Here is a 25,315-nt window from a genome sequence, read left to right as displayed (position 1 = left end):
CCTTTCTGATATCCCTAAATCCCATAAAGACTTTCCTCTGCTCAGGGTCTCTCCCAAGACAGTCATTCCTTCATTTAGCAAATTAATTCAACAAATATTTAATGTGGGAATGCCCTCCAAGGGCCAACCAAACCCCATGCTGGACACTGGGGACATGGCAATGGAGATGACAGACAAGGCCACTCCCCTCGTGGAGTTCAAGGGCAGGGGGGAGAATAAGGAAAGAGAGCGTTCTAAGGGGGGGGGGTGGTGATACCTGTTGATGGGGCAGATGTGGGGAGCTCTGAGAGCTCAGAGAAGGACTCCTCTCCCCTACCTGGGAATCAGGGGAGGCTTCCTGGAGGAGATGACCCAGAAGCTGAAACTCACAAAACAAGTTGAAATGGGCCAAGTGGCAGAGTGTCTGTGCGTGTGTGGTGTGGGAGAGAGGGCCAGTGCCAAGAGAGTGTTCCAAGAAGAGGAGGTGGCAGGTCAGCAACGTGGAGGAGAAAAGCATTTGGTGGCACTTGCTGGGCACAGGACGGAACTGGACCTGGCAACGGACAGTGGGAGAGGCAGCCACCAGCTCATGTCCCTGTTAGCCCCACTGGGACTTCCTGTGGGTGCCCTAGAGGGTCTGAACCCCCAAGCCACGATGGGGCAGAGGCCTGCCGGGGCTGCCTGTCACCCACTGTAAGATGGGCACTCCCCACTGTAAGGGCTGCCCTGCTCTGTGCTGTCAGTCTGGGGCTGTGTACAATGGAGGATAACTTCTCTGGGTCTTATAAATTGAAGACCATAAAAGCACCTACCCTGAAGATTGTTGTGGGGATTAAGTGAGAAATGTATGCCAAGGTCCAAACCAAAGTGATGCCAGCGATCGTGGTCCCTGCCGTGTCATCCTTACAAGCTGGTCCTTGCAGTGGGGGCAGAATCGCTCAGTGTGTGGACTCTGCCCTCTGGAAGTTCACTGCCTGCCGGGAGGCAAGACCTGCCCACACTTGAGCATGCTCCCAGCCATGGGCACTGACCTTGACACTGGCCCTGAGAATGCTGGCTTTGCAGCCAACCAGGTCTGCACTGAGTCCTGGCTGGGTGACCTTGGGCAGTACCTCCCCGGCTGAGCCATGGTTTCTTCCTTTGTGCAGCGGGGTTATTAGTTGTCACCACCTCAGGGTGAGAGGAGTGAGGAGGTGCTTTTAAAGGGCCAGCGCAGCCTAACAGTGCAGCTCTTTCAGACCATGGGAAGCCCCGGTAACCTGCAGAAACAGCACTCTCACTCTCTGAGGCTCATTTTCCTATCTATAAAATGGGAAGGTTAGCTACAAAACACTGTCGTGCTGGGGTTCTAGTGGAGTCTGATAGTCCCTAATCTTGACCTGGTCTGACTGATTGCTGTGTGACCCTGGACTAGAGACTTAACCTCTCTGAACCTCAGTTTCCACACCTATAAACAGGGACAATATTCACCTCACAGGATCTTTTCAAGGATTCGTTAGCCATTTGCTTGTTGTTTTTTTTAAAATAAATTTGTTTATTTTATTTATTTATTTTTGGCTACATTGGGTCTTTGTTGCTGCCCGCAGGCTTTCTCTAGTTGCGGCGAGCGGGGGCTACTCTTCGTTGTGGTGCGCAGGCTTCTCGTTGCGGTGGCTTCTCTTGTTGCGGAGCACGGGCTCTAGGCACGCAGGCTTCAGTAGTTGTGACACGCAGGCTCAGTAGTTGTGGCTCGCAGGCTCTAGAGCGCAGGCTCAGTAGTTGTGGTGCATGGGCTTAGTTGCTCCGCGGCATGTGGGATCTTCCCAGACCAGGGCTTGAACCCTTGTCCCCTGCCTTGGCAGGCAGATTCTTAACCACTGCGCCACCAGGGAAGTCCCTCATTAGCCATTTGTTCATTCAACAAATACTTATCAAGTCCCTGCCACGTGTCGTCTAAGAATTGGGGATACAGCGGCGAACCTGAGGTGCCTGGTGTGTGGCCTCATGCAGGTCACCTTCCAATGCAGGAGACAGATGCAAAACGAGCTAATGGGCAAATAAGGTGAATTCACATGGGTAGTGGTAGTGAGTGACAGGGTGGCTGGGGAGGGGATACCCTTTGCTAAGGGTATCGGGGAGGGCCTCTCAAGGCCTGAATGGGAAGGAACTGACTGTGGGAAGGGTGATCCAAGCAGAGGGCAGAGTATGTGTAAAGGCCTTGGGGCGGGAACAAGATTCCTTCCCTTCCCCAAATCTGGAACATTCCAGATCATCTCCTGACAGCATGTGGAAGGTGGCTGAGTAGGCAGGGGTGTTGGAGGCCCATCCTCTCTCAGAAGAACTGCTGCTCACGAGGCAGGCCTGGGGGAGGGGGGTGGGCACTGTGGGCAGGCGTGCAAGACCAGGCTTGGGTTGGGCCTCCGGTGAGATGGGGCGTGTGGCAGAAGGCGGAGCCTCTGAGCCCGCAGGGGTGGGGCCGACTGCAGGGGTGGGGCCGACTGCAGGGCACAGGCAGGAGGCCAGCCTGACGACCACCTGGCTGATCCCCCTGCCCAGAAGTATTCTGGGGTCTGGTGCAGAGACCCGGGGCCTATTTCAGGAGGGGTTTGGGGGAGGGGAGCAAAGGAACCTTGGCTGGCTTTCTCTCTCTCTGCAGCCAACCTGGGCCTGAGTACCGGTCATAGCGTGCTCCGGCGTTTCCCAGATCTGGCCCACCCATGGGCCAGAGGTTCTTTGAGATGCCCCCTATACACACGCACATTTTTCCTGTGCACACTCCTAGACTTGACTCTTGTCCAGGCAGCTTCGTCACGAGCATACAGCTGTATACACATTCACTTGTGTAGCATATCATAATCGGGCAGCGACTGTGTGCCAGGCCCCCAAACAGGTCGGGTCCACACTGCAGAAGCCCCGTGATCTGATAGTCACACTGTGACAAGTGCAAACCCGGGACAGGCTTCTGGGAAAGCTGGTCAGGGTAGGGGCAACCTGACCCAGCCTGAGGAGGGGGCTCCAGAAAGACTGTATAAGAGTGTAGCATGGGGCTTCCCTGGTGGCACAGTGGTTGAGAGTCCGCCTGCTGATGCAGGGGACACGGGTTTGAGCCCTGGTCTGGGAGGATCCCACATGCCGCGGAGCAACTAGGCCCGTGAGCCACAACTACTGAGCCTGCGCGTCTGGAGCCTGTGCTCCGCAGCCGCGATAGTGAGAGGCCCGCGCATCGCGATGAAGAGTGGTCCCCGCTTGCCGCAACTAGAGAAAGCCCTCGCACAGAAACGAGGACCCAACACAGCCAAAGATAAATAAATAAATAAAAATTAAACATGAATATCTGCTTATAAAAAAAAAAAGAGTGTAGCATGTAGGTGTGATGGGGGATGACGGGGGAGGGTGGAACAGGTGGAGGGTACAGTGTGTGCAAAGGCTGGGAGGTGGGACAGACGCTCAGGGCCTCGTGGGCCACGTGAGGCAGTCGAATCTCCATCCTGCACGTGGCGGGAAGCCATGGGGGGGCTTTTAGGCAGGTGGATGACGTGATAGACACAAACATGCTCGCCTACAAACCCACGCACGCCCCAGACACGAGCGTGTTTTCTCCCACCCACACTTCACGTTCCTGCCAGGCCTCCCACCTACATCCTCACCCACGGAATTGCACACACCCTGTCGCACCAGCAGACAGCACTGCAGAAAACCCCGTGCCGGCTCCCAGCAGAAGTGTCAGACACTCGCCCCAGCTGCTTGTTGATTTTGTGGAGCAGCGCCCTCTGATCCAGCCCTTTGCACACTCCACATTTGCACAGATGTGCACATGCCCCCTCCCAACCACCCCCACAGTGTGCAGGATCATAACCCTCCCCTGCACATGGAAGGTGGCCCCTAGCTTGGGCAGTACTTTCATACGCGTTATCTCACTGAATTCTCCCAGCAGCCCTGCGTGGAGGAATTATCAACACCATTTTACAGCTGAGGAAACTGAGGCTCAGAGAGGTGAAGTGACTCTCCCCAGGCCACACAGCTAGAGCTTGGCCAAGTCAGGATTTGAACTCAAGTCCATCTGGCTTCTAGATCTGTCCATTGGTCCAGCCAGACTCAGGAGCACGCATCTGTGTTCCTCTCCTCTCCAGGCTTTCACTGAGAAGGCGGCAAGGAACTTAAAACGCCAGTTTCTTCCAGAAACACGTTGATCAACTTGGAAAGTTATTTAGAGCCCCAGTGCATGCCCATCCGCCTGGCGACCTTGAGGCCTTGGGGGGGTGGTTCCAGGGGTGGGGCTGGGCACCTGCCAGCCTGCTAGCCTGGGGCAGCTCGGGCCGGGACCTGACGCCAGGAGCAGAGGCTTCATTTATTTGCATTTGCAAACGAGGCAGACAGCCTTGTCTCCGCACAGGCTGACCGTGGCTGGCCTGGCTCCCAGGACCTGACAGCTGAGGTCCCAGGGTATAGCCCCGAGCCCAGCAGCCTGGATTGCTTCTCTCCTGCCTTCTCTCCTCCCTGCCCCTCAGAGCAGAGTGCCTTGTGTAGGAGAAAGAGCGTGGGCTTCAGAGTCAGCCAGACGAGGGTTACAGCCCAGCTCTCTCACTGCTGCTGGGGGACCTTGGCCATGTTGTTTAACCTCCCTCTGTGTCAGCTTCTCCTTGGAATGCGGAGTGAAGAGTATCTCTTTCTTAAGATGATTGAGGAAGGTAAAGGAGTCAGGTACTCAGCTGACTCAAAGGACTCAGTTGTTTTAATCTTTCTTTTTTTTTTTTTCTAATGACAAAAATAATCAGTGCTCGTTGTAAAAATCCAAACAATACAGAGAAATATATCCTGTAGAAGGCAGAAGTTCCTAGTGGTCCTGTTGCCCAGAGATAACCCATGTGAACTTTTACATGTAATTTAAAAGTTTTACAAGTGAGATTTTTTGGGGGCAGCCTGTTTTTTTTCACTTAACAGTATACCTCAAATTCCCTTTTCCGTCAGGACTAGAAACCTCCTTTGTCACCACTGCATGGTCTTCCATGGTTGGCACATGCCTTGTGTATTTAACCAGCTTCCAGGTTTCAGCTATGGCAAACCCTGCTGCAGTGAATGTCCTCTGTTCATATATTTTTGTGCTTTTTTGTAAGTATTTCTGGGGGATAAATGCCTAGAAGTGGAGTTGCTGGGCCAAAGCGTGTGCACATTTTCATCCTTAATGGGTGTGGCAAGCAAACCGGCAGAGAAGTAGCAGCAATCCATGTGTCACGGGAGACCCAGGAAAGTCCATCTCCTCGAAAGAATGGGAATTTATCCACTGCCTCTGCCTTTGACCACAGACCCTGGAGTCAAGAGGAATTGATTCCACATGTGGGAGGTGCCTGGCAGGTCATCTAGTGAACCCCCATGCTCCCATTATTCTCCCTGTTCCCATACTTTGGCATCTCCCCCTTCATCCCTTCCTGCCTTTGCTTGACGGGGAGCTCAGTACCTTACATGGCTCTATTCATCACATTATCTCTCATGTTGGACTCTGGTCTACCTTCTCACGACTTTTACCCAGGAGCCCTGCCTCAGTCCTCAGCAGCCTACAGAGGAAGGAAAAAAGGAAGAGAGAAGGGAAGGCCAGGAAATGCTCATGGTTAATATTTACATACTTTACATGTATGAACTCATTTAATCCTCACGACAACCCTTGGAGGCAGACACAGTTGTTACCCCCAAATTATAGATGAGGAAACTGAGGCTCAGAGAGATTAAGTAACTTGCCCAAGTCCTACAGCTGTTAAGTGGCAGAGCTAGGATATAAACCCAGGCAGTCTGGCTCCAGGGCCCACACCTCTGATGTTATGCTGTCTCTCCGGGCAGGAGCTTGTAATTTATTGAACAACACCTACGGTATTCTCAGCTTCTGCTCACCAGTGGCCTGGAACCCATGAGGGAGCAAACCCACTGGCTAGGAGGAAGACGGATAGATTTAACAAGGCCTCAGCACTGCAGGGTTTAGCATCTGAGCAGTGAGGCCACAGAGCAGCAGGCACAGCTAGAGAACAGGCCGGGCAGTGTCACTGGGCTTTGGTTTGAGGTGGGTGAGGCCTGGCTCTGATGCCAACGCCCAGCACCATTGTCTGGCCCAGAGCGGGCGTCAGGACGTGTGTCCTGAATGAGTGACTAAGCACAGGAATGAAGGGCACATGGGGGAGTGGGTGGGTGATGGAGTGAGTGAGCGAAGGAATGCATGGAGTTCAGCAAGGGAGACCCCCTGGGCGGCAAAGGCTGGGAAAGAACGATAAGGTTAAGGAGGGAGGCGGAGCGCGGGTGGCGCTAAGACTGAGCAGCCGATGGGTGCTGGGAAGGCCCCTGCGCACGAGCTCCGGCCACCCTTTCCCTTGGGTGCTAAGGGCGGCGGCCTGTGCCGGCCCATTGGTAAGTTGTCCTGTGCCCACGTGGGCAAGGGCTAGAGCCGCTGGGTTTGGGCGTCGGGTGTGATACCATGGGCGAGTCATCAGCTCTGTCCCGGCTTCACTTTCCTTCTGTGTAGAATGGAGGTGACGAACGTTACCTGCCTTCGGTTCCTTGTGAGGCTGTAGGGAGGGTCTAGAGCAAAGGAAGTGTGTAAACTGTAAAGTGCCAGGCGGGATAAGCGGATGTTGTTATTAGGGAGCAGGGAGGCCCGGTCACCTCAGCGTCACTCCTCCCTCCTGCCCCCCGGTGCAGGGAGGGGTCAGTCCCCGGGGAGGAGGAGGGTCAGGCTTAGGCTGCTGCAGGCCTTGGGCCACCTGGGCAGGGGAGGCACTGGCGGGCAGCTGGCAGATGGGAGGCCCGGCTCCCAGGTGCTGTGCCCCGGGTGGGGGCCAGTCCCATGACCTCCTCTCGGGGCTGCCAACCTGTTGTTTGCTCAGGAGGCCGCTGCCTGGCGCAGCTCTGGGATCCGGTTGTCTCGGCGCTCAGCCAGCTCAGGGTGAGGGTGCGGTGCCCCCGAGCCCCCTTCCCGCTCCCCTCTGCCCTGCCTGGTGCCTGAGATCCTCTCCTCCTGCCCCCAGGGGGGCCCTGCCAGCTCTGCAGCTGGGCGGCTGCGAGACGCCGGCCCATCTTGCAACCTAGCTGAGCCTCTGCTTCCTTATCTCTGAAATGGTGTGAGGATGACAGCAGCCTCAGTCAGAGCTGTTGTAAGGATTACAGGACATCACAGCGCTTGGCTCGCCCCCCCCCCCCCGACCCCACCTTGTCTCCTGTGCCCTCAACACTCCCTCTTGAGTCCTGGCTGAGGTCAAAGGTGCCTGGGGAAAGGAGAGCCAGGAGCAGCCATGCCTGTGTCCCCGACTCCCCTGCTCTTGCCACCCCTCCCCAAGGGCCCCCAGAGGGGGCCCAGGCCTAGCTTCAGAAACTTGCTCACCGGCTGCCCCTGGCCACCTTCCCTGGCACCTTGGCAAGGCCAAGGGCAAGCGGTGCCGGATGGTTGAGCTCCGGAGACAATGGGCTTCTGTGGCCCCCGGGGGGAGGGGGCAGTTCCAGGGCGGCCTGTAGCCTCTGGTTTCAGGAGTCCCCTCAGACCTGACCCCGCGGCTGGGGGGCACGGGCAGCCTCCCAAGCCCATCCAGAGGGCCCTCTCTCAGGGGACTGAAGGTTCACAGGAGTGACCCTCCGGGGCAGGACCCCTTCTCACTTTGAGGTCTGTGCCCTTTCCCCATCCCCCCGCCCCAACGTGAATCACCAGTTTGGTAGAACCGGTTGATCTCATGAAGACCAGGGAGATTCAAGGGACCCTGAGCTCTGGTGACCAGTGCTGGGCTGGCCTGGACCCCTTAGGCCCCGGTCCTGGGCTAGCCCCCGACAAATCCTTCTCAGCCTTATGTTCGTTGGTTGGCTGAGCCCCTCTTCTGCCCTCCCAACACCCCCCAGGACTGGATTCCCAACTGGTGTGTGTGCCGTCCAGCACCTGCCCGGCTACCCTGCTCCCTGTCACAGGACTCCTGCCTTGGTGGTCATGTGTCACCTGCTCTGGCCACCAGAGTTTCACCTGTTTCAATTGCATTTTAAAGCATGAATGGTTTACCGGGGAGAAAAGAAGGAAAAAGGAGCTCCCAGCAAAGGGCAAAGCCTGTGCAGAGGCTCAGCCCTGGGAAACAGCGCGTTTGGAAAGCTGCCTGCAGCCCAGCCAGGTTAGGGCAGGAAGCGGCGGGTGGGGGCGGGGGATGAGGCTGGGAGACTCAGCAGGGGTCAGACCCACCTGGGGGCCTCCGTTCAGGGCAGCTCTCTTGGAATGGCCAAAGGGCCAAGTCCTACTCGCAGGATAGCTCAGCCACCCCTCTGGTGCCCTGAAAGGGTGGGTTCTCTGGGAGAGCGGCTAATAATAATAATAATAATGGCAAACACTTCTACTGGGCTTACTTGCTTACTGTAATCCGTGGCTTAGGAGGTGGGTACATTGTCTCTCATTTTGCAGATAAAAGACAGGACCCTCCCACCAACTCTCCAGCTGGTTAACAGGTGGGAAGCAACCCAGGGAGGCATCTGGTCACCTGTCCTCCGTCTTCCCTTTCTCCCCAATCACACCTGGGTCTGACCTGCAGTTTTGCAGAGTGTGGACACCCCCTGAGAGGCCCCCCACCCCAGCGCAGCATCTGTGGCCCTGGACCGGTGGTGGCCTGGTTCTAGTTCCTAATCTGCTCCCGCCTTGCTGGGTAACTTCAAGTTGGTTGTTTATCCTCTCTGAGCCTCAGTTTACCCTTCTGGGATAGCGACTGCCTTATCTCCCGCTCCAGTTCCGGTGAGACTTCCAGGAGTGAGCAGATAAAGAGGGCTTTTGAAAAGTAGAAAAAGCTGCACTCACGACACTGCAATTATTACTGTTACCTCAACATGGAGATAAGGGAGGGGGAGGAGGTGCAGTGACAGTTGCCAAGTTACCGGGAGCTGTCTGCAGCAGCTTCCGGCCTGGCCCATCCCACTCAGGAGCTGGGCCACTGGGTCCGTCCCCACACACCCCGCTGCACCCTTTCCCTGGAAGAGATGGGCACTCCAAGAGGGAGGGGAGCTAGGGCCAGATGGCTGGTGGCCACACACCTGCAGGGCCGGAAGGTGACCCTGGAATGTGGCTGGCCCAGACTCCAGGTGGGCTCTGGCTTTCTGTGTGACCTTGGGCAAGTCACCTCCTTTCTGGCTGCTGCCTATTCCTGTGTCCAGGTGTCCTGTACCTACAGGCAGGTGTCCAGGCCAGACAGGGCAGCATTGGAGCTGGACCTAGAGAAGATGCTTGGCGGTGGCGGCAGGAACCTGGGGCTGTGATGGGGAGGCCGCTGGGGGCTGGGTGACAGGACTGAGGGCCTGGGTTGAGAGCGGCTGTGATGCATGTAGTAGAAGAACCCTGGGCTAGAGTGCAACCCCGGCACTGCCCTTTCCCTGGAGTGACCTTGGGCTTGTCACTTAACCTCTCTCAGCCTCAGTTTTCTTATCTGGAAAAAGGCTGATAATAATCCAAGCTCACAAAACTGCCATGGTGATTGAATGAGACAATGTCTATGTAAACTGTAGAGCGCCGTGCAGCTATGACTACGGTCCTGGCCAGGGGAACGGAAAAGTGGGGAGAGTTCCCCATGTCCCAGCTGCTGCGTGTGCAGGAAGAAGGCAAAGCATTTTAAGCTGAGCCAGGCCCTAGGGTCAGGAAGGTTTCCAGAGAAATGGGGAGCGGGCAGAGACTTGGGAGGCCCCTGTGTGAACGGAAGGATGGAGGTCGGGAGGAGACAAGGGTGGGATAGGAGAGAAAGAGAGATTCAAGTTCATGAGAGGGAGGAAAATAACCAAATAGGGGGAGGTCTGCGGAGACCAGAGGCAGAGGAGAGTGCATGGGGGGCTAGAAAGGTGGGGGAGAGGTGTGTGAGAGGTGAGGAAGGCTAAGACGAGGAAGAGGAGGCATCAGGAGGGGAGGGGGGAGGGAGGGAGGCAAGAACCTGAGTTTATTCATTTCTTCAGAAGCCCTGATTGAGCAGCTACTATCTTCTAAGAGATAATAGTGTAACATTAGGGCAGCGTCTAGATCCCACGGCTGGAGGTTCAAAGCCTCTGTATTTCACTATCAGCGTGACCTTGGACACATTGCTTAACCTCTGTGTCTTAGTTCCCTCCTCTGAACAGAATTAAATGAGGTAATACAAGTGAAGCCATTCGCTCAGGGTCTGCACGCGGTACATCCTGCATCAGGGTTGGCTGCCCTTGCTGTTGTTACTGTTATTATTATTATTATTTTTTTTGAGGTACGCGGGCCTCTCACTGCCGTGGCCTCTCCCGTTGCGGAGCACAGGCTCCGGACGCCCAGGCTCAGCGGCCATGGCTCACAGGCCCAGCCGCTTCGCGGCATGTGGGATCTTCCCGGACCGGGACACGAACCCGGTCTGCATCGGCAGGCAGACTCTCAACCACTGTGCCACCAGGGAAGCCCAGTTACTGTTATTATTACTTCCCTGATGTGACGTGCTGGGTCCACAGGGCTGGCTGCCCATGCTCTGAAGTTCAGATCTTTGGCTCTGGAGTGACAAACCTGGGCTCAAATGCCTGCTCTGCCTCATTAACCGTGCGACCTTGGGCAAGTTAATATACCTTTCTGAGCCTCAGTTTCCTCGTGTGTAAAGCAGGTAGATTTTGAGCACCTGCCTCACTGGGGCGCTGTGAGGATTAAGAAAACTCATGGAAGGCACAGGGAGGCTGTGGCTTTTGTCATTATTGGCCTTCTATCCCTGCAGAGCTGGGATGGATTGGGGCAGGCAGGACCCAGGGCCTCCGATTTCTGCGCTATTCTCATCCTGGAGCCCCTCGCTTCCCCTGCCCCTTAGGGCCTCAGCAATGACCTTTGAGGTGGAGGGGTTGCCTGTGAGGGGCAGACTCTGGACAGCCAGGAACTGGAGAGCTGAGGGCCTTGGGCAGCACTCCAACAGAAGCAAGAGCCCCCTTGTCTTGAGAGACCTACCGAGTCCTGTGCCTACGTGAGCAGTCCTGCATGAGGGGGCACCTGGACACAGGGAAACGGAGACGTGTTCTGGAAGGGGAGCGTGTTGGGGAGCTGCTGCCAGGCTGACCTGCAGTGGCCACAGCCTGAGCCTTGGGGTATGAGAAGGGACAGACAGAAGGACAGCACCCGAATAGCTCAATCATGGGCAAAAACCTCCACTCGGCAGCCAGGGCCACCGAGACAGTGATCGCTGCCATCAAGGGGACCCAGCTTCACCTGGGCTTCAACTCCAGGGCTTCCTGGACTTTGGACAATCTCCGCTCTCCGTGCTGACCTGGCTGTGTCAAGGGCTTGGCTTTAAATTCTGACCCTGTCACCCACTTGCTAGGGGAAGTGGCTTCATGTCTCTGAGCTTTAGTTTCTCCATCTGTAAAAAAGGGGAAGAATAATGCCAGCCTCCCAGCACAGTAGTGAAGGTGTAATATGCCTGACACAGTTCCAGGCACATAGTCGGTCTCAAGGGTCCCCATGGCAGCCTCAGTGGAATTTGCCCGGACCATTTCTATGGGCCTCTCTCCACTCCCCCTTCCCCAGTCTCTCCCCGTGTCACTGTACCTTGTAATCTACAGAAACCTGTGTTTAGGCCATTGTTTTGCTCACAGACCTTTAATGCCTTCCCACTGCCAACATTCATTCATTCACTCACTCATCCATTTAACAAATACTTAATGAGACCCTACCATGGGGAGCCAGAGTTTCCCATGAATGCATGAATACCAGAGAATTCACTGAGTGAATAGCTTCTAGCTGCCCAGGCTCTATGATGAATTTTTTCTGGAAACTGAGGCTGAGAGGGGTGTGTCACTGATTTAAGGTCACACAACAGTCAAGTGCCTGGGAATATCTCCCCTACAACGATGCCACAGGCCCGAAATGTCACTGCCACCATGTCTATCCTCTGGGTCAAGCACTCCCCAGTTCAGGACCCCCTTTTAAGGTGCTAGTCCCCCTGGGAGGTGGAGAGGCAGCTGGTGCCTGCGGCAGGGCTATGGACAGTTCCTCTGAGCTGTTTCTCCCTGAGTAGCTGGGCCCAGGGGAGCCAGCAAGGGGGCTCAGAGCTTCCTCAGCGTCTCCTTCCTGGGCCAGGTTCCCACAGGCCCTTCCCCTCTTGGGGTGTGGCAGTCCCAGCTCCGCCTGACTCAAGCTGGCCGTGGCCTGAATGACTCACCCTCTCAGGACCAGCCTTCGAGGGACTGGGGCGGGGGTGCAGCCACGTCAGGGTGGCCCTAGGTGGTGGGTGGAAGCCAGGACTGCTTGCCCAGCCCTGGGCCACCTGGGTCCCAGGAACCACTGGGCACTTCCTCTCCCCGGCCCCAGAATGAGCCTCCTCGGCAGACTTTCTAGGGTAATAGGAGCTGACTTCACCCTCACCAGACCTGCTTCCTTTCCTCAGGGAAGGCCGTGGGTGTGGGCAAAGAGTCTGGGCTTGGTGTCAGTCAAGCGCCACTCAGATGCTGCTCTGCTGCTGACCCGCTGTGTGACCTCTGCGTGCCTCTGCGTCCTCATCCGTAAAGTGGGAATGCCAGTGTGGTGATGAGTCTGTGCCCTCAGGCCTGGAAGGAGGGGCTTGGCACGGGACCTGGCACATAGTCGGCCCAATGAGTGTCCGTTAGTGTTATTGTCATTAATAATAGCAGTGGCCCAGGTGGCCTCTCAGCCTTAAGGCTACTCTGTCCCTAAAGGCTCAGGGAGAGGTGCATAGAGGCTGGGCTACCTTGCTTAGTCCAGAAGTCAGGGCTCAGCCCTCTACAGCAACCCTCACTGCCCCCCTGCCTCAGTCTGCCCATCTTCAGAATGGGCTGTGGACATCCTCTTGGCTGGAGTACGGGTTAGGGAGGCCTAATGGAGAGCTGGAAGTGAGACCCTGTCTACAGCTCTGATCCCTGGGGAAGGAGAGCCTGTTTGGCAGCCCCGCTCAGGAAGCCCTTCTTCTCCTGCCTCCTGGGGAACCCAGGACCCCCTCCTCTGTGAAATCTGTCCCCCTTAATGTCCCCCAACTCTGAGAGTGACTCTCCCTCCCAAAGTTCACAAATCTCCCAACTTGGGGCCCTCCCTGACCTCAGACTCTTTTTCTCTTTCAGGAGGAGTGATGGGCAGAACCAGCGCTTCCCTCAGGCACTAGACCTGCCACGAGTGGACTTAGCTCCCTCCCAGACTGCTTCACTCCACCCTAAGGTAAGTGCCCGTCTCCCCACGGCCCCTGGTCTGGAGACACCCCCCCCGCCCCGACCCAGGGCCAAGAGATACCTAGGAATGACTGCTGTGCAGAAGTAAATGTTTGGGTAGATGCTGCTTGGGGTGTAGCCCCCCCCAAGGGTATACAACTCCTCACCCCTGGGTGGGCCTGGTACAGTCTCAGAAGTTGAACCAGGGTCTGTAGCACTGTTGGGGGCAAAACAACTGGGAATAAACTGGCCAAACAGCTATTCTTCCTTATATTCGTTATCAACATCACCATCAGTTTCCTCATCTGTAAATCAGGTATAATGATAATATCCCACTTCACAGGCTACTGTGAGAGGTCGCCCTCTGAAGTGGGGTCAAGTGTGAAAAGTGATGATAAAACACTCTGTGCACAATATCTGGCACAGAGTAAGCTCCCTATAAATGAGGCTATTCTTGTTGTTATCATCAAAATCAAATGTTTGCCCAGTACCTGACCTGGGTCAACTTTGTGTTGGGCACTGAGGTGCCAGAAATCAATTTGACACAGACCCTGCCCTCAGGGAGCCATAGTCCAGTTAGGAGATAAATAACTAAACAACTTATACAGGGTGTCAAATACCAGTAATAACCACTAGCATTTATTGAGATTTCCTATGTGCCAGGTGGGTACTTAATGCTTTACGTGCAGTATCTCATTTCATTCTCAAACTCTAACTACTATGTACTGATATTAGTACTGTTATTAGTTCCATTTTGCAGATGAGAAATCGAGGCTCAGAGAGGTTAGGTTACTTGCTCAAAGACACACAGGTAGGATGTGATGGGTCTAGGACCAGAACTCATGTTATCTGACCAGAGTGCCTAGTCTGGTGGCATCTCTAATGCAGAGGGTAATAAGCTGTCACTTTCGTAGTACACTTTTCAGTTTCTAAAGCACGTCCACCGATATCATGCCTCTTGGTCCTTCCATCAAACCTTGGTGGTAGGCATTCTCCAGATGAGGATCCAGATGCTCAGAGAGGGGAAGTGGTTTTCCCAAGGTCACACAGCCGGGAAATAGCAGAGGCAGGATCTGCCAAGCTCCTTTCCCAGTGCTCTGACCTGGAACAAGGGCCATATACTTCTTCTAGGCACATGTCCAAGGAATGGTGTACTTTTGGATCACCACCTCCAAGGGGGTCCAAGTGCAGCGAGTCCTAGGGATCGTATCAAGGGGTTCTTGAGATCCTCTCCTGTTGTCTGTGCCTGGGCGACAGCCCAAGACTGGGCCATGTGGATCCTGGGACCTGGCAAGTAGGGAGCGACTCCATGGCAGCTGGGCTCAGAAGTGAGTCTCCCAGTCCCTCTCCCCGTAAGCATCCAGTAGGAGGCCTGGGTTCACTTCCCCTTCCTGGGCCTCAGTGTTCCTGTTGGAAAAATGAGGGTTAGAAGAGCCCATCTCCCTGAGTCCTGCCTGCTTGGCCAGCCTGGGGCTGGCCTTCTCAGATTAGCTCTGAGCTACCTCCCCTCTTCCCAGTTTGGCTAGAAGCCTCCATTTGTGCCAATACAGCCCAGCCGGCTGCGGGCTCCAAACTGCCCCATCCCAACAGCCCGCCCCGACCCCAGAATCAAGACACAGTCTGTACATCGTACTCCTTTGACAGCAAAGGAAACCAGGGCCCAGAGAGACTGGGTCCCCAGCAAACCAGTGGTGGGGCTGAGGGGTCCCAGGTCTGTGACACATTCTCCACTCCCCCTCCCCCAGCTCTGCACACGTTTATAATGTTGATGGTGGAGCCAGTGTGAGGGGCAGTTGACCTCCCTGTGCCAGTGGGCACATCCCTGCCCCTCTGTGGGCCTCAGTTCTGATCTGTGATATAGAGGTGGCAGTTTCTCTTCTACCCACCTTGCCAGCTTGCAGTTGGGGGATGACTGTGAAAGTAATTTTGGAAAGTTCAAATTAGGAAGCTGAACTATTATCAGCATCATTACGTTCCCAGGGCAGGACAGAACACCCAGAAAGGACATCCCCCTCTCACTGGGAAGCCGCATTTGTATAGACACTGAGCTATCCAAGACCCTCCTACCCTGCCCTGCTGTAGGATTTTTTCTGCTTGAGGATTTAGAAATCTGCACACATGTACATACACAGCCTACCCACACCTACATACATGGGTGCATTCACATGTCTGCAGATGCATTCAGAGACTCGCACATGTACGCATGCATGTATATACAGATACACATGTACAAACACAAATATGCACACCCAGGATGTCCCCATCTGATCTCAGTCACACACATCTACACAGCTGCATGCACACATGTGCACACCCTCCACTCCTGGCACACAGATGTCTCCGGTGATGCGAGCATCTCTTGCCTCCTCCCAGTGTGGGAATGAATGTTTCTCTGGCTGCATTTCGATGGGTGCCCGGAAGCGCTCAGGCCTGGAAGTGCCTGCGTGAATCAATATTTGCTGCTGTTAATTATTAAAAACAAAGCTACACTGTGTCTGGAATACACATCTCCAGAGTTCCCACCGGCTTCCTGGGCTCCAGCTTGACCCAGGGCCAGGTCTGGGGGAAAGAAAGGTGCGGTGCGTTCCTTCCAGGAGGCCTTGGCCCTGGAGATGGAGAGTGGTGGGTAGCTGCCAACAGCTCCTTCAGGAAGCTGAAGAGAGGTTGGGCACTGAGCTGGTGGGCAGCCCTGCCCCGCAGGGTCTGAAGCAGCTGGTGTTGACTTGGCCACAGCTCAGGAAGCAATTGCTGCTTTCCCAGCATCTGTCTGGGGAGGGGATGCTGAGGCCCTGCCCCCCACTGTACAGTGGCAGACACAGTGCAGGATCAGCTGGAAGGGCTTTCAGAGGCCTTATATTTTACAGATGGGGAACCTGAGGCCTACAGAGGTGGCAGGGACTCACTCAGGTCTACTCAGCAAGTTGTAGCAAGGCCAGAGCTAGAACCTACATATGCTTAAGTCTTCTCCATGTGTGGGTCCTTGGCAGGCCCTGTTCCCTCCCTCTCCCAGGATCAGGGGCAGTTAGGGACAGGTATGGGCATGGGGCCTGGGGAGGGGAGGGTACAGGTCAGCCACTGGCAGGCATTAGAGGAGGGTGGAGGTGAGGAGGTGGGAGGGGAGAGAGCTCCAAGCCTTTCCCTGGATTCCTAGTTCTGCCTTTTCCAAGCTGTGTGATCTTCAGCATGATATTTTATCTCTTGGAATCAGTTTTCTCTTCTGTAAAATGGGGATGACACTCGTACCTCTTGAGTTGTGGGGCGAGGATAAGACTTGCAAAGGGTCCAACATTAAGTAGATGCTCAAGAAAAGCCCTCTGTCTCCAAGGTAACCGCCCCAACCCCCGCCACTTCCTCCCCGACTTCAAAGCCCAGCCCAAGAAGCCCATCCCTGAGGCCCTAAGGCGTGGTACCCAGAGTTTGGGAAGGTAGAGGACGCACGCTATGGGTGCGCTGAAGAGCCTCGGGGCCCAAGGGCCCGCGCCGAAAGCTCCCAACGAGCTAGCAAGAGCGCGCAGGCGCAGTGTCCGGGGCGGGGCCTCCTGTGTCCCCGCCCCGGATCCCCGAAGCCCCGCCCCGGTCCCCGCGCTGCCCGTACCTGGCGCCCCGCCCCCTCAGGGCCCGGCAGCCCGGCGAGCCCAGCGCAGGCAGCGCGCCGCGGGAGCCCGAAGCCGGGAGCGCGGAGCTCGGCGCTGCGGGGCCCGGGCCGGGGCTCGCGCGGGCCGGGGCTCGCGCGGGCCGGAGCCGGCTGGGTCAGCTAAAGCGCTGCCGGGGTGGGGGCCGGGGCCGGGCCGAGCTCAGGATGGCGCAGCCGCGGCCCCTGGAGCCCCCGGGCCGTCATCGGAGGGGATCACTGCCCTCTGGGGCCGGCTGGCAGGTGAGGACCAGGGCGAAGGCGGCCTGGCCGAGGGGGTCTGCGGGAGACGGATCAGCCCAACTTCTTCGGAGCCCGGCAGGCTCTGCCCCAGTCAGGGCGGGTGTGCGAGGCTCCGTCATGGAGGGTGTGTTAGCTTCTGGGCTGACACACGGCCATCGAGGCCACAGGGCACACCCCTGCCCTGGGGTCCCAGGCCTTGAGCTCTTTCTGCAGCTGCCTACGGAACAGAGTGCTCGTGGTTGCACTGTGGCTCTGGGCTGCGGGGGCACTCTGTGTGTGTGTGGATGTGTGTGTGCGTGTGTGTGGATGTGTGTGTGTGGGCGCTAGCCTTGGGACCACTTCATCCATCCCCTTCCCCCTTTAGGAAGGGTCTGAATGTCACAGTGTAACTTTGCTTGGTGCCCTGGGGCACTTCACTCACAGCCTTCCATGTGTCAGAGCGTCTGATGCACTAGTGAGGCTGTATCTGTGGGTATCACTTGTTGCTGTGTGTGCGCTCTGGGTGACAGTACCATGTGTCAGTGTTTATGTGGCTGTGACTCCCAGTGCGTTGTTTCTGGCCATGTAAGGCCATGTTACCCTGAGTGGGGTATTCTGGGGGACATCAGTGCACCTGTATCACTGGTGCTGGGACTGTGCTGGGCTGAGGTTATGTGGTTCACCCAGGCACGGATGCTGATGTTGCTGCTGTGCAAGGTGTTGGCTGACAGGCGTGTTTGTCTACCTGGACTGCAGATGTGTGTCTATGGTCTCTGCTCTAATTGCCTGTGGAATTGTCTTCCAAGCTCGGAAGTGTTGGGTGTGGCCACAGGGGCCATGGGTCACCATCTCCTGTGGACTCCTGTCGTGCATTTTACAGGGTGGGTTTTGCCTCTGTGGACAGGCCTCACAGTGTGCACATGGGATGTCTGTGTCTTGTGATCTTTAACAGACAGCTCCGTGTAGTGTGTGTGTGTGTGTGTGTGTGTGTGTGTGTGTGTGTGTGGTTCAGACCAATGCCCCTCATCCTTGGTGATTAACCACTTCCATAGTTGCTGCATGCTTTTTCTTTTTCTCAAAACTCATTTAATGTTATGGGATCAAGTCTGTCATGTCTGTTATACAGGGAGTGTGACTGATGGGGAAGGGTGAACTTGTGCATGGCAGTGGGGCTCTGTGGCTCAGTTTCCATGAACACACCTGCCTGTGTCTGCGAGTGCATGTTATTTTGTCTCTCGGCACGTGGATGTGAGAGTAGTTTTGTGGCGTTCGTGTAGCTTCGTGTGCAATTACTGGTGCGGTTGCGCAGATCTGCATAGGGGTGGGTTTGCATTTGTGTGTGCGGCTCTTACGCGACATAGACCTGTAAGTGTGTGAGGGAATGTGCTGTTGTGTAACGTAGGACACTGACACGTGTATTTGTGTGTTAGCGTGTAGCTGTAAGAATTGATGTGCACAGACCCGGTGGGTTTGTGCATGTGGGTTTCTGTGTGTTTGCTTTCTTTGGTACAGCGAGACTGTGTTTAAATATTGGTGTGCAGGCCTGTGTGTGTTTGAGCAAGAGAGAAAGAGAGAGAGAGGGAGTGTGTGTTTCCTGGTGTACAACCCCACAGCACATGTGTGTGTGAGCTCAGGCAGTGCCCCCACTGGACAGCAGGAGCCGACTGAACTGAGGACTTGGAGGTGCTGGGGGAGGGGCGCTCTCCTAGAGACTCTGGGGGCTTCCCAGGCCCAGCCCCCAGCTCCGCCAGCCGGCAAGGATGCCGCCTTCCAGGAAGGCTCGTAGGGAGTTGGCGCTGGAGAGGCTGAAGCTGCCAAGCACAGCTGGCAGATGCCCGGATTAACCCTGTGTGTGCCCGGGCTAGCCTCAGGAGAGGCTGGCTGGAGTGTGAGGAGGGAGGAGGGAGGAGGGGGAATGTGTGGACTCAGACACAGGTATTGGGCCAATGGGACATCCCAGCATTCTCTCCCCCAACAGACGCCCAGCCCACACTGCTTGGGGGGGAGGATGGGGCCCTCCTTCCAGAGGTGAGTGGAACCACAGACTCTCCTGAGGATCCCAGCTGGGCTCGTCTCTGGAGTTGGGACCTGGGGCTCTTCTGAGGGGTCCGTGGGCCGATCCGGGCACTGCCAGTCTTGCAGTGACATGGGGGAGGTGTGTCTCTCCCCAAAGGTCAAGACCTTCTTTGTCTGAGGCAGCAGCCTCCTCCTTTGGGGAAGGGGACTGAGTGGGGTGGGCTGCCTGGGGAGGGTGCTGGACTCTGGGCAGACTTCTCTGGGCAGTTGGTCAAACTCTGCCAGTCAGTGGCACAGAGCCCCATCCTATGATGTCCCTTCCACTCCCTCTTGCTGCTTGGACAGGTCCACGGTGTTTGGTCCCTTCCACTCCCTCTTGCTGCTTGGACAGGTCCACGGTGTTTGGTCAGAGTTGGGGCACCAGGAGGGCTGGGGCAGGTGGAGACTCCTCAGAGACTTGCAGGATCAGCTGGGCTACCCCGGTGCTGACCTGCTCTCTCCATCTCTGTTGCAGAACACAGATCTGTTTGAGATGATTGAAAAGATGCAGGTGAGGTGGGCTCTGGAGCCCGTTCTGGGGAGCCACAGAGGGGGCTGGACTGGGGGCGGGGGGCCCTTGCTGTGTCTGCAGCCCTACATCTCTCTGAGGACGGGCCGGGAGCTCTCGCAGACCGTGCCAGGAGGAGATGTTGGCAGTGTGCTGTCCAGAGCCCTTTGTCTGGGGATGGGGACTGATAGTGCCCAACTGCCTGACTGACCCAGGACGCAGGCCCCACTTGCGTCTCTCCAGCTCCCATCCCTGTGTAGGTTGCTGGGGTCAGTGCCTCAACCCACCCCGCATACACATACTATCCCCCATCTCCCAAGAGGCATCACAGGCTCTGCAGGACCCTGTGTGGAATGGGGGGGAGGGACAGATGCCAGGGCACAGGGCAACCAGAGGCTGGGCTGCAGGTCCGGGGAGGTGTTAAGGAACTGGGCAGCCCCCGCCCCCTCTGCCTGACCCCTGGCCATCCTCCGCCCCCCAGCCCTGGTCTTCCAGGCCCTCGTCTGTGTTTTTCGCTTGGGTGTGTGTTGGGAGGCGGCCGGGGGACTTGAACCAACCTCAGGAGCTTTCCTGATATCGGGTCACCCTCCAAACCCCGTCTCCTGCCATCTTCCTGTTTCCCTGCCTCTCTTAGTCTTTCCATCTCCACCTCTCCCCCTCCTTCTCTCCCTCCCCCTCTCTCTCCCCCCTCCCTCTTCCTTTCTCTCTCCCTCTCCCTCTCGCTCTCAACAACACGTATCTGTGTGGATGCAGCGGCCTCCCTCCCCAGCTCACACACCAGCGTGCACGCTGGCCCTGCCCCCACTCCCAGCAGTGACCAGAGCCCCGAGCCCTCCCTGCTGCTGCCAGCCTCCCGCAGCCCCCGTTCCCTCCAGGAGGGCCAGCCCGGCAGAGGCCTGAGTGACCCGGCAGCCAGCGCCCTGCCCTGGGAGCACCTCCACAGCACCATCTACCTGGAAGGGGTGCTGCTTCCAGCAGCAGGGGAAGGGGGTGATGGGATGTGCTGCCTTCTCTTTGCAGGGAAGCAGGATGGATGAACAGCGATGCTCCTTCCCACCACCCCTCAAAGTAGGTCTGAATCTGGAACCACTCCACCCTTCTGGGGGCCTTTGGCTTCCTGAGCAGTGCTCTCCAAAGGGCTTGGGGATGGGAGGGGACGGGAAGGGGGAGGCAGACTCCCTCTCTAGGGGTGGGGGAAGTGCTGCCCCAGCCGAGCAGCCAGCCCAGGAGAATCTGCGCCCCCCTTTCGTGAAGTAGCCTTACTGCGGGCTGGTGCTGGGGCCAAGGGGGAAGCAGGGTATACCCAGCCCCTCCCCTCGAGGAGGCTAAGGTGTGGAGAACCCCTCCCTGCCTGTAGGCCTTCATTCCAGCTCCTCCTCACCCCATCTGCACCACTGTAAACTCACCCTGCCTCTCCAGGCTTCCCCATCGCAAAATCGAAGCCCCATCCCTCACGATAGCCTGCCGTACAAGGTTTTCCTTGAAGCCACTTATGATCAGCAGTGGCAGAAAGACTCATACCCAGGACCCAGGAGGCTTACGCTCCCCCTCTCCATGTAGCTCCTGCCTGGGACGGCTGAGGGGGAGGGGGAGAGACGGAGAGATGGGGAGGGGTAGCCTCGTTACCCCCCAGCCTTCATGAAGAGACTAACAGGAAGCTGGGGACCAAAGGAGGCGTGAGGAGGCTCTTTAGACTCAGGATTTTCTTGGGGTGGGAGCTGCAGAGCCCCTCCAGGTAGGTACACGGTACCATGGTTGGTGATTTGGGACCCCGATAATCCAAGAATATCAGTGGCTGGGCTTAGGGGAGTGGACCCAGGGCTACAGGGATGAGGGTTAAAGTGGGGCTCATGGGCACAAGGCTGATGCTTTGTCTGGAACAGGGCTTCTCAAAGTGTGGTCCTCAGGCCAGAAGCATCGGCATCACCTGGGAGCTTGTTGGCATATAAATTCTTGGGCTCCACCCAGATGCACTGCATAAGAAACTCCGAGGGTGGGGCAAAGCAATCAGTTTAGTGAGCCCTCCAGGCCATTCTGATGCACTGAGAACCACTGGTCCAGAGGTCTCTTCTGGGGATGCAGTGCGCCTCCTTTTCCCCAGGCAGGAGACCCAGAAGAGGCTGCCAGCACTCAGTGAGCTAAGCCTGCCTCAGTCCCTGCCTCGTGGGGTCAGCCCACATGGGATGGGGAGATGAGGAAGCAGCCCCATCCGCAACCCCAGCCCGGGGGTGCTGCCTGAACAGCAAGTGTTCTGGGGAGGCTGGAAGTAAAGGGTAAGGACCCCACCCCAGCTGGGCCTCTGCCCTGCTTGTGTTTTGCAGACGGAGGAGGACTACATTCCCTACCCGAGCGTCCACGAGGTAACCGACCGGATCCCATCGAGCCCATCTCCATCCCGAGCCCAGGAGGCACTCCCTCGGGGAGTCTGGACAGCCGGGTCCTCCTCCTTGTCAAGAGCCTGATCACAGGCCTTGCTCGGGGTGTTGGAGACTCAGTTTACAAGCCCAAGACTTCAGAGCCCATGTGAACCCTTAGGCCTCTGAGCCAAATATGCCAGCCTCTCGGCCAACGTCATGCTCTCAGCTTTACCTGTCCCCACACTCCCATCCTTTGAGACTGCGACATGGGGCTCTGTGCATCTGGGTCTGTGCCTGCAGTGGGAGGAGAAGGGCTAGAGCAAGTGCCATGAAGGAGGTGGATTTGATCCCTGGGACCCACATAGGCTCTGGGCTGTCCCCTAGTACTCCTTAGCCATGGCAGAAGTGGCTCCAGGTCTGAAATGGGGGGTGTCTTGGGGCCCCCAGTGGCGTGCAGTGTGGGTGGCTCTCAGCTGTGTCCTCCTTCAGGTCCTGGGGCGAGAAGGGCCCTTCCCCCTCATCCTGCTGCCCCAGTTTGGGGGCTACTGGATTGAAGGCACCAATCACGAAATCACCAGCATCCCGGAGACAGAGCCGCTGCAGTCACCCACGGCCAAGGTGAAGCTGGAATGCAACCCCACCGCCCGCATCTACCGCAAGCACTTTCTTGGCAAGGTGTGTGGCCCGCTGGTGTTGGGGGGCTGGGCTGGCTGGGGAGTGGGTCACAGCCCAGCCCTGGGGGACGCTGGGCCTGGGAGGGAGCGGAACCGTGGGCTGGGCTGGCTGTCTGTCGCAGAGTCCAGGGAGCATGCGTAGTGGATTCACTCATTCAGTCAACAAACATTTATTGCAAAAGGCAGTGTTACGGCATAGTGGTTAACAGAGACTTTACCAGGGCTTGAATCCTGGCTCTGTCACTACATGGGACATCAGGCAAGTCACTTACCCTCTCTGTGCCTCTGTTTCTTTCTTTCTTTCTTTCTTTTAAGATGGGGAGACTGTTTTTTTGTTTTTAATACATTTATTTATTTTATTTACTTTTGGCTGCGTTGGGTCTTCGTTGCTGCGTGTGGGCTTTCTCTAGTTGCAGCAAGCGGAGGCTGGTCTTCGTTGCGATGCACGGGCTTCTCATTGTGGTGGCTTCTCTTGTGGAGCATGGGCTCTAGGTGCATGGACTTCAGTAGTTGTGGCACGTGGGCTCAGTAGTTGTGGCTCGTGAGCTCTAGAGCGCAGGCTCAGTAGTTGTGGCACACGGGCTTAGTTGCTCTGTGGCATGTGGGATCTTCCTGGACCAGGGCTCGAACCCGTGTCCCCTGCATTGGCACGCAGATTCTTAACCACTGCGCCACCAGGGAAGCCCCTGCCTCTGGTTCTTCATCTGTAAAAACGGAGATGGTGATGATACCCACCTCATGCCTTTAATGTGACGATGTTTGTGAGGCATTTAGAATGGTGTCCGGCCCAAAGTGTCCGGCACAAAGGGCTCAGTCAGGGTGAACAAATAATGAGCACCAGCTGTGTGCCTGGTCCTGTTCTGGGCACCAGGTATACAGCAGCAAACAAAACAGCCCCAGGCCCTGCCCTCAGGCAGCTTGAGGTGGGAAGACAGTAATTCCATGGTGTGACCTGGATTGGTACAGCCCCTGCCCCACCACCTGCCCCAGAGCCGGGACCCTGCCCAGTAACGACTTGTCCTCGTGTCACCCGATGACAACGGCGTTCCAGGCAGGAGCTATTGGGCAAGGCTGTGGGAGCTGGAGGGGAGGTCACACGCTGGGACCTTGTAGGTGCCACGTTCCATGCCGAGTGCGGTCTCTGTGTCAGTTTACAAACGAGGTGGTGGCATGTAGCGTGGGCTCTGGAGTCTCGTGGCCTGGGGACGCCTATTGACTCTTCTGTTTATTGATGGTGTGACCTCGGGCAAGTTCGTTAACCTTCCTGAGCCTGTTTCCTCGTCTGTAGAAATGAGGATGATAAAGGCATCGAGAACCATGTTTGGCACATAGTAAGTGCTCAGTAAACGTTAGATGTTATTATTACATCTTCATAATTACTCTGTGAGATCAGGATTGTCCTAATTTTTACAGAAAAGGAAACTGAGGCTCAGAGAGATAAAACGACTTGGTTAAGTTCACACAGTTACTGAGCTAGGAACTGGACATAGCTCTGGCTGACCTTCCATTAAGATACACTAAGGGAGGGGTCACGTTTCTAGTGTGTGTGCGTGCACTCGTGGGTGCTGGGAGGAGGGGTGACTCCTTGGGGTGTTGGGAAGCTGTGTGGGCTCAGTCTGGGCCCAGGGCATTAGCCTGATGCTGGTGGGTATTGGTGCTAAGGTGGGGGGACAGGTTGACTGAGACTAAACCAGCAGGCCCAGATGCAGGAGCCATTGCCTGGAGACAAACTCAGAACAGGGCAGGGGATTCCACCTGTGGGTGGAGAGAGAACTGCATCCCCGGAACCCACTGTCCAGAGGCTCTTAATTGGGTCTGGCAGGTGGTGGGGCCTGGGGGACTATGTGGGCCTAGCATATAGTTGGTGCACAGAAAAGTTTGCTGAAGAAGTGGTGAGTGATAGAATGAAGGTGGTGCCTTGGGCACTGGAGGATTGGAAGAGGCACAGGTTGGGGGGTCTTAGAGGAGGCATGATGGCCAAGGTCAGGCTGGCAGCACAGAGAGGAGGGGCCCCAGGGGCTGGCAGAGAGGCCGGGCCATTCCCGGCTCCAGGTGGGGTGCTGGGGAAGCAGTGGGCCGTGTTCTGGCAGAGGGAGGAAGTTAGGGTGACTTTGGCATTGACCCACTGGGACCCTGAGCCCACTCTCCTTGGGCTTCTCTGGGCCCAGCCAGGGGGGTCCGGGGAAACTCCGCACCCCAAGACTTCGGTGCAGACCTCCTTGCCAAGTGCCTGCCACTCCCTCTGCACAGATAGTGCCAAGCCTTTGGGGGTTTCCGTCACTCTGCCCCAGGTCCCCGCGGACTGCCCCTGAGCTCTGGATTTGTGGCGCACGTCCCCCGGCCCCTACATCTTTTTCCTCCCATCCTTTGAGCACAGCTGTTTGTATTTAAACAGGGCTTCCTTCTACGATGACTCCTGGGGTGGGTGTGGCTGAGGAGCTGGGCTGGCAGGGGAACCCAGGGCCAGGCGGGGTGAAATCTTCTGGCACTTCCGGCTCTTGGCTCTGGGGCTTCCCCACCTGGAGGTACCAGACTGCCAGCTCCTCTCTAGGGGTGCCATCCCTGCTGCAGTTCCCCTGGGCCCTCGGGAGCATTTCTTCCCCACCCTGTGTCTTCCCCAGGTGAGGCAGGAGGGCAGGAACCGGCTCGGTCAGCCGGCCAGTGTGTTCATGAGAGGTTTCATTTCCTGATTCTCATGGGCCCTGGCTTCAGGGGCCACAGAGCAATCAGTTAAACAATCAGTCAGTTGACATATTTTTATTGAGCACCTCCTGTG

General features: G+C 56.7%; 1 protein-coding gene across 11 annotated transcripts in view; it reads left to right on the top strand.

The window, feature by feature from the left end:
* Positions 1-25,315, top strand: part of RAP1GAP (RAP1 GTPase activating protein) — a 66,081-nt gene that overhangs the window by 23,595 nt on the left and 17,171 nt on the right. For 10 of the 11 annotated variants that reach the window (XR_010939907.1, XR_010939908.1, XR_010939899.1 and 7 more), the window contains 5 exons: positions 13,009-13,102; positions 19,476-19,511; positions 20,529-20,576; positions 21,830-21,868; positions 22,355-22,540. Coding sequence is in view for 4 of the 11 variants with exons in the window: in XM_067723082.1 (XP_067579183.1) it covers positions 13,009-13,102; positions 19,476-19,511; positions 20,529-20,576; positions 21,830-21,868; positions 22,355-22,540 (403 nt within the window). In the remaining 7 variants the exon portion in view is untranslated. Of the gene's footprint in view, positions 1-13,008; positions 13,103-16,813; positions 16,967-19,475; positions 19,512-20,528; positions 20,577-21,829; positions 21,869-22,354; positions 22,541-25,315 lie in introns of those variants that run through there. The other variant, XR_010939900.1, reaches the window with a different exon arrangement.

Source organism: Pseudorca crassidens, chromosome 2 (assembly GCF_039906515.1).
Source record: "Pseudorca crassidens isolate mPseCra1 chromosome 2, mPseCra1.hap1, whole genome shotgun sequence".
NCBI classification, from domain to species: Eukaryota; Metazoa; Chordata; class Mammalia; order Artiodactyla; family Delphinidae; genus Pseudorca; species Pseudorca crassidens.
This window is presented reverse-complemented; position numbering and strand designations above follow the sequence as displayed.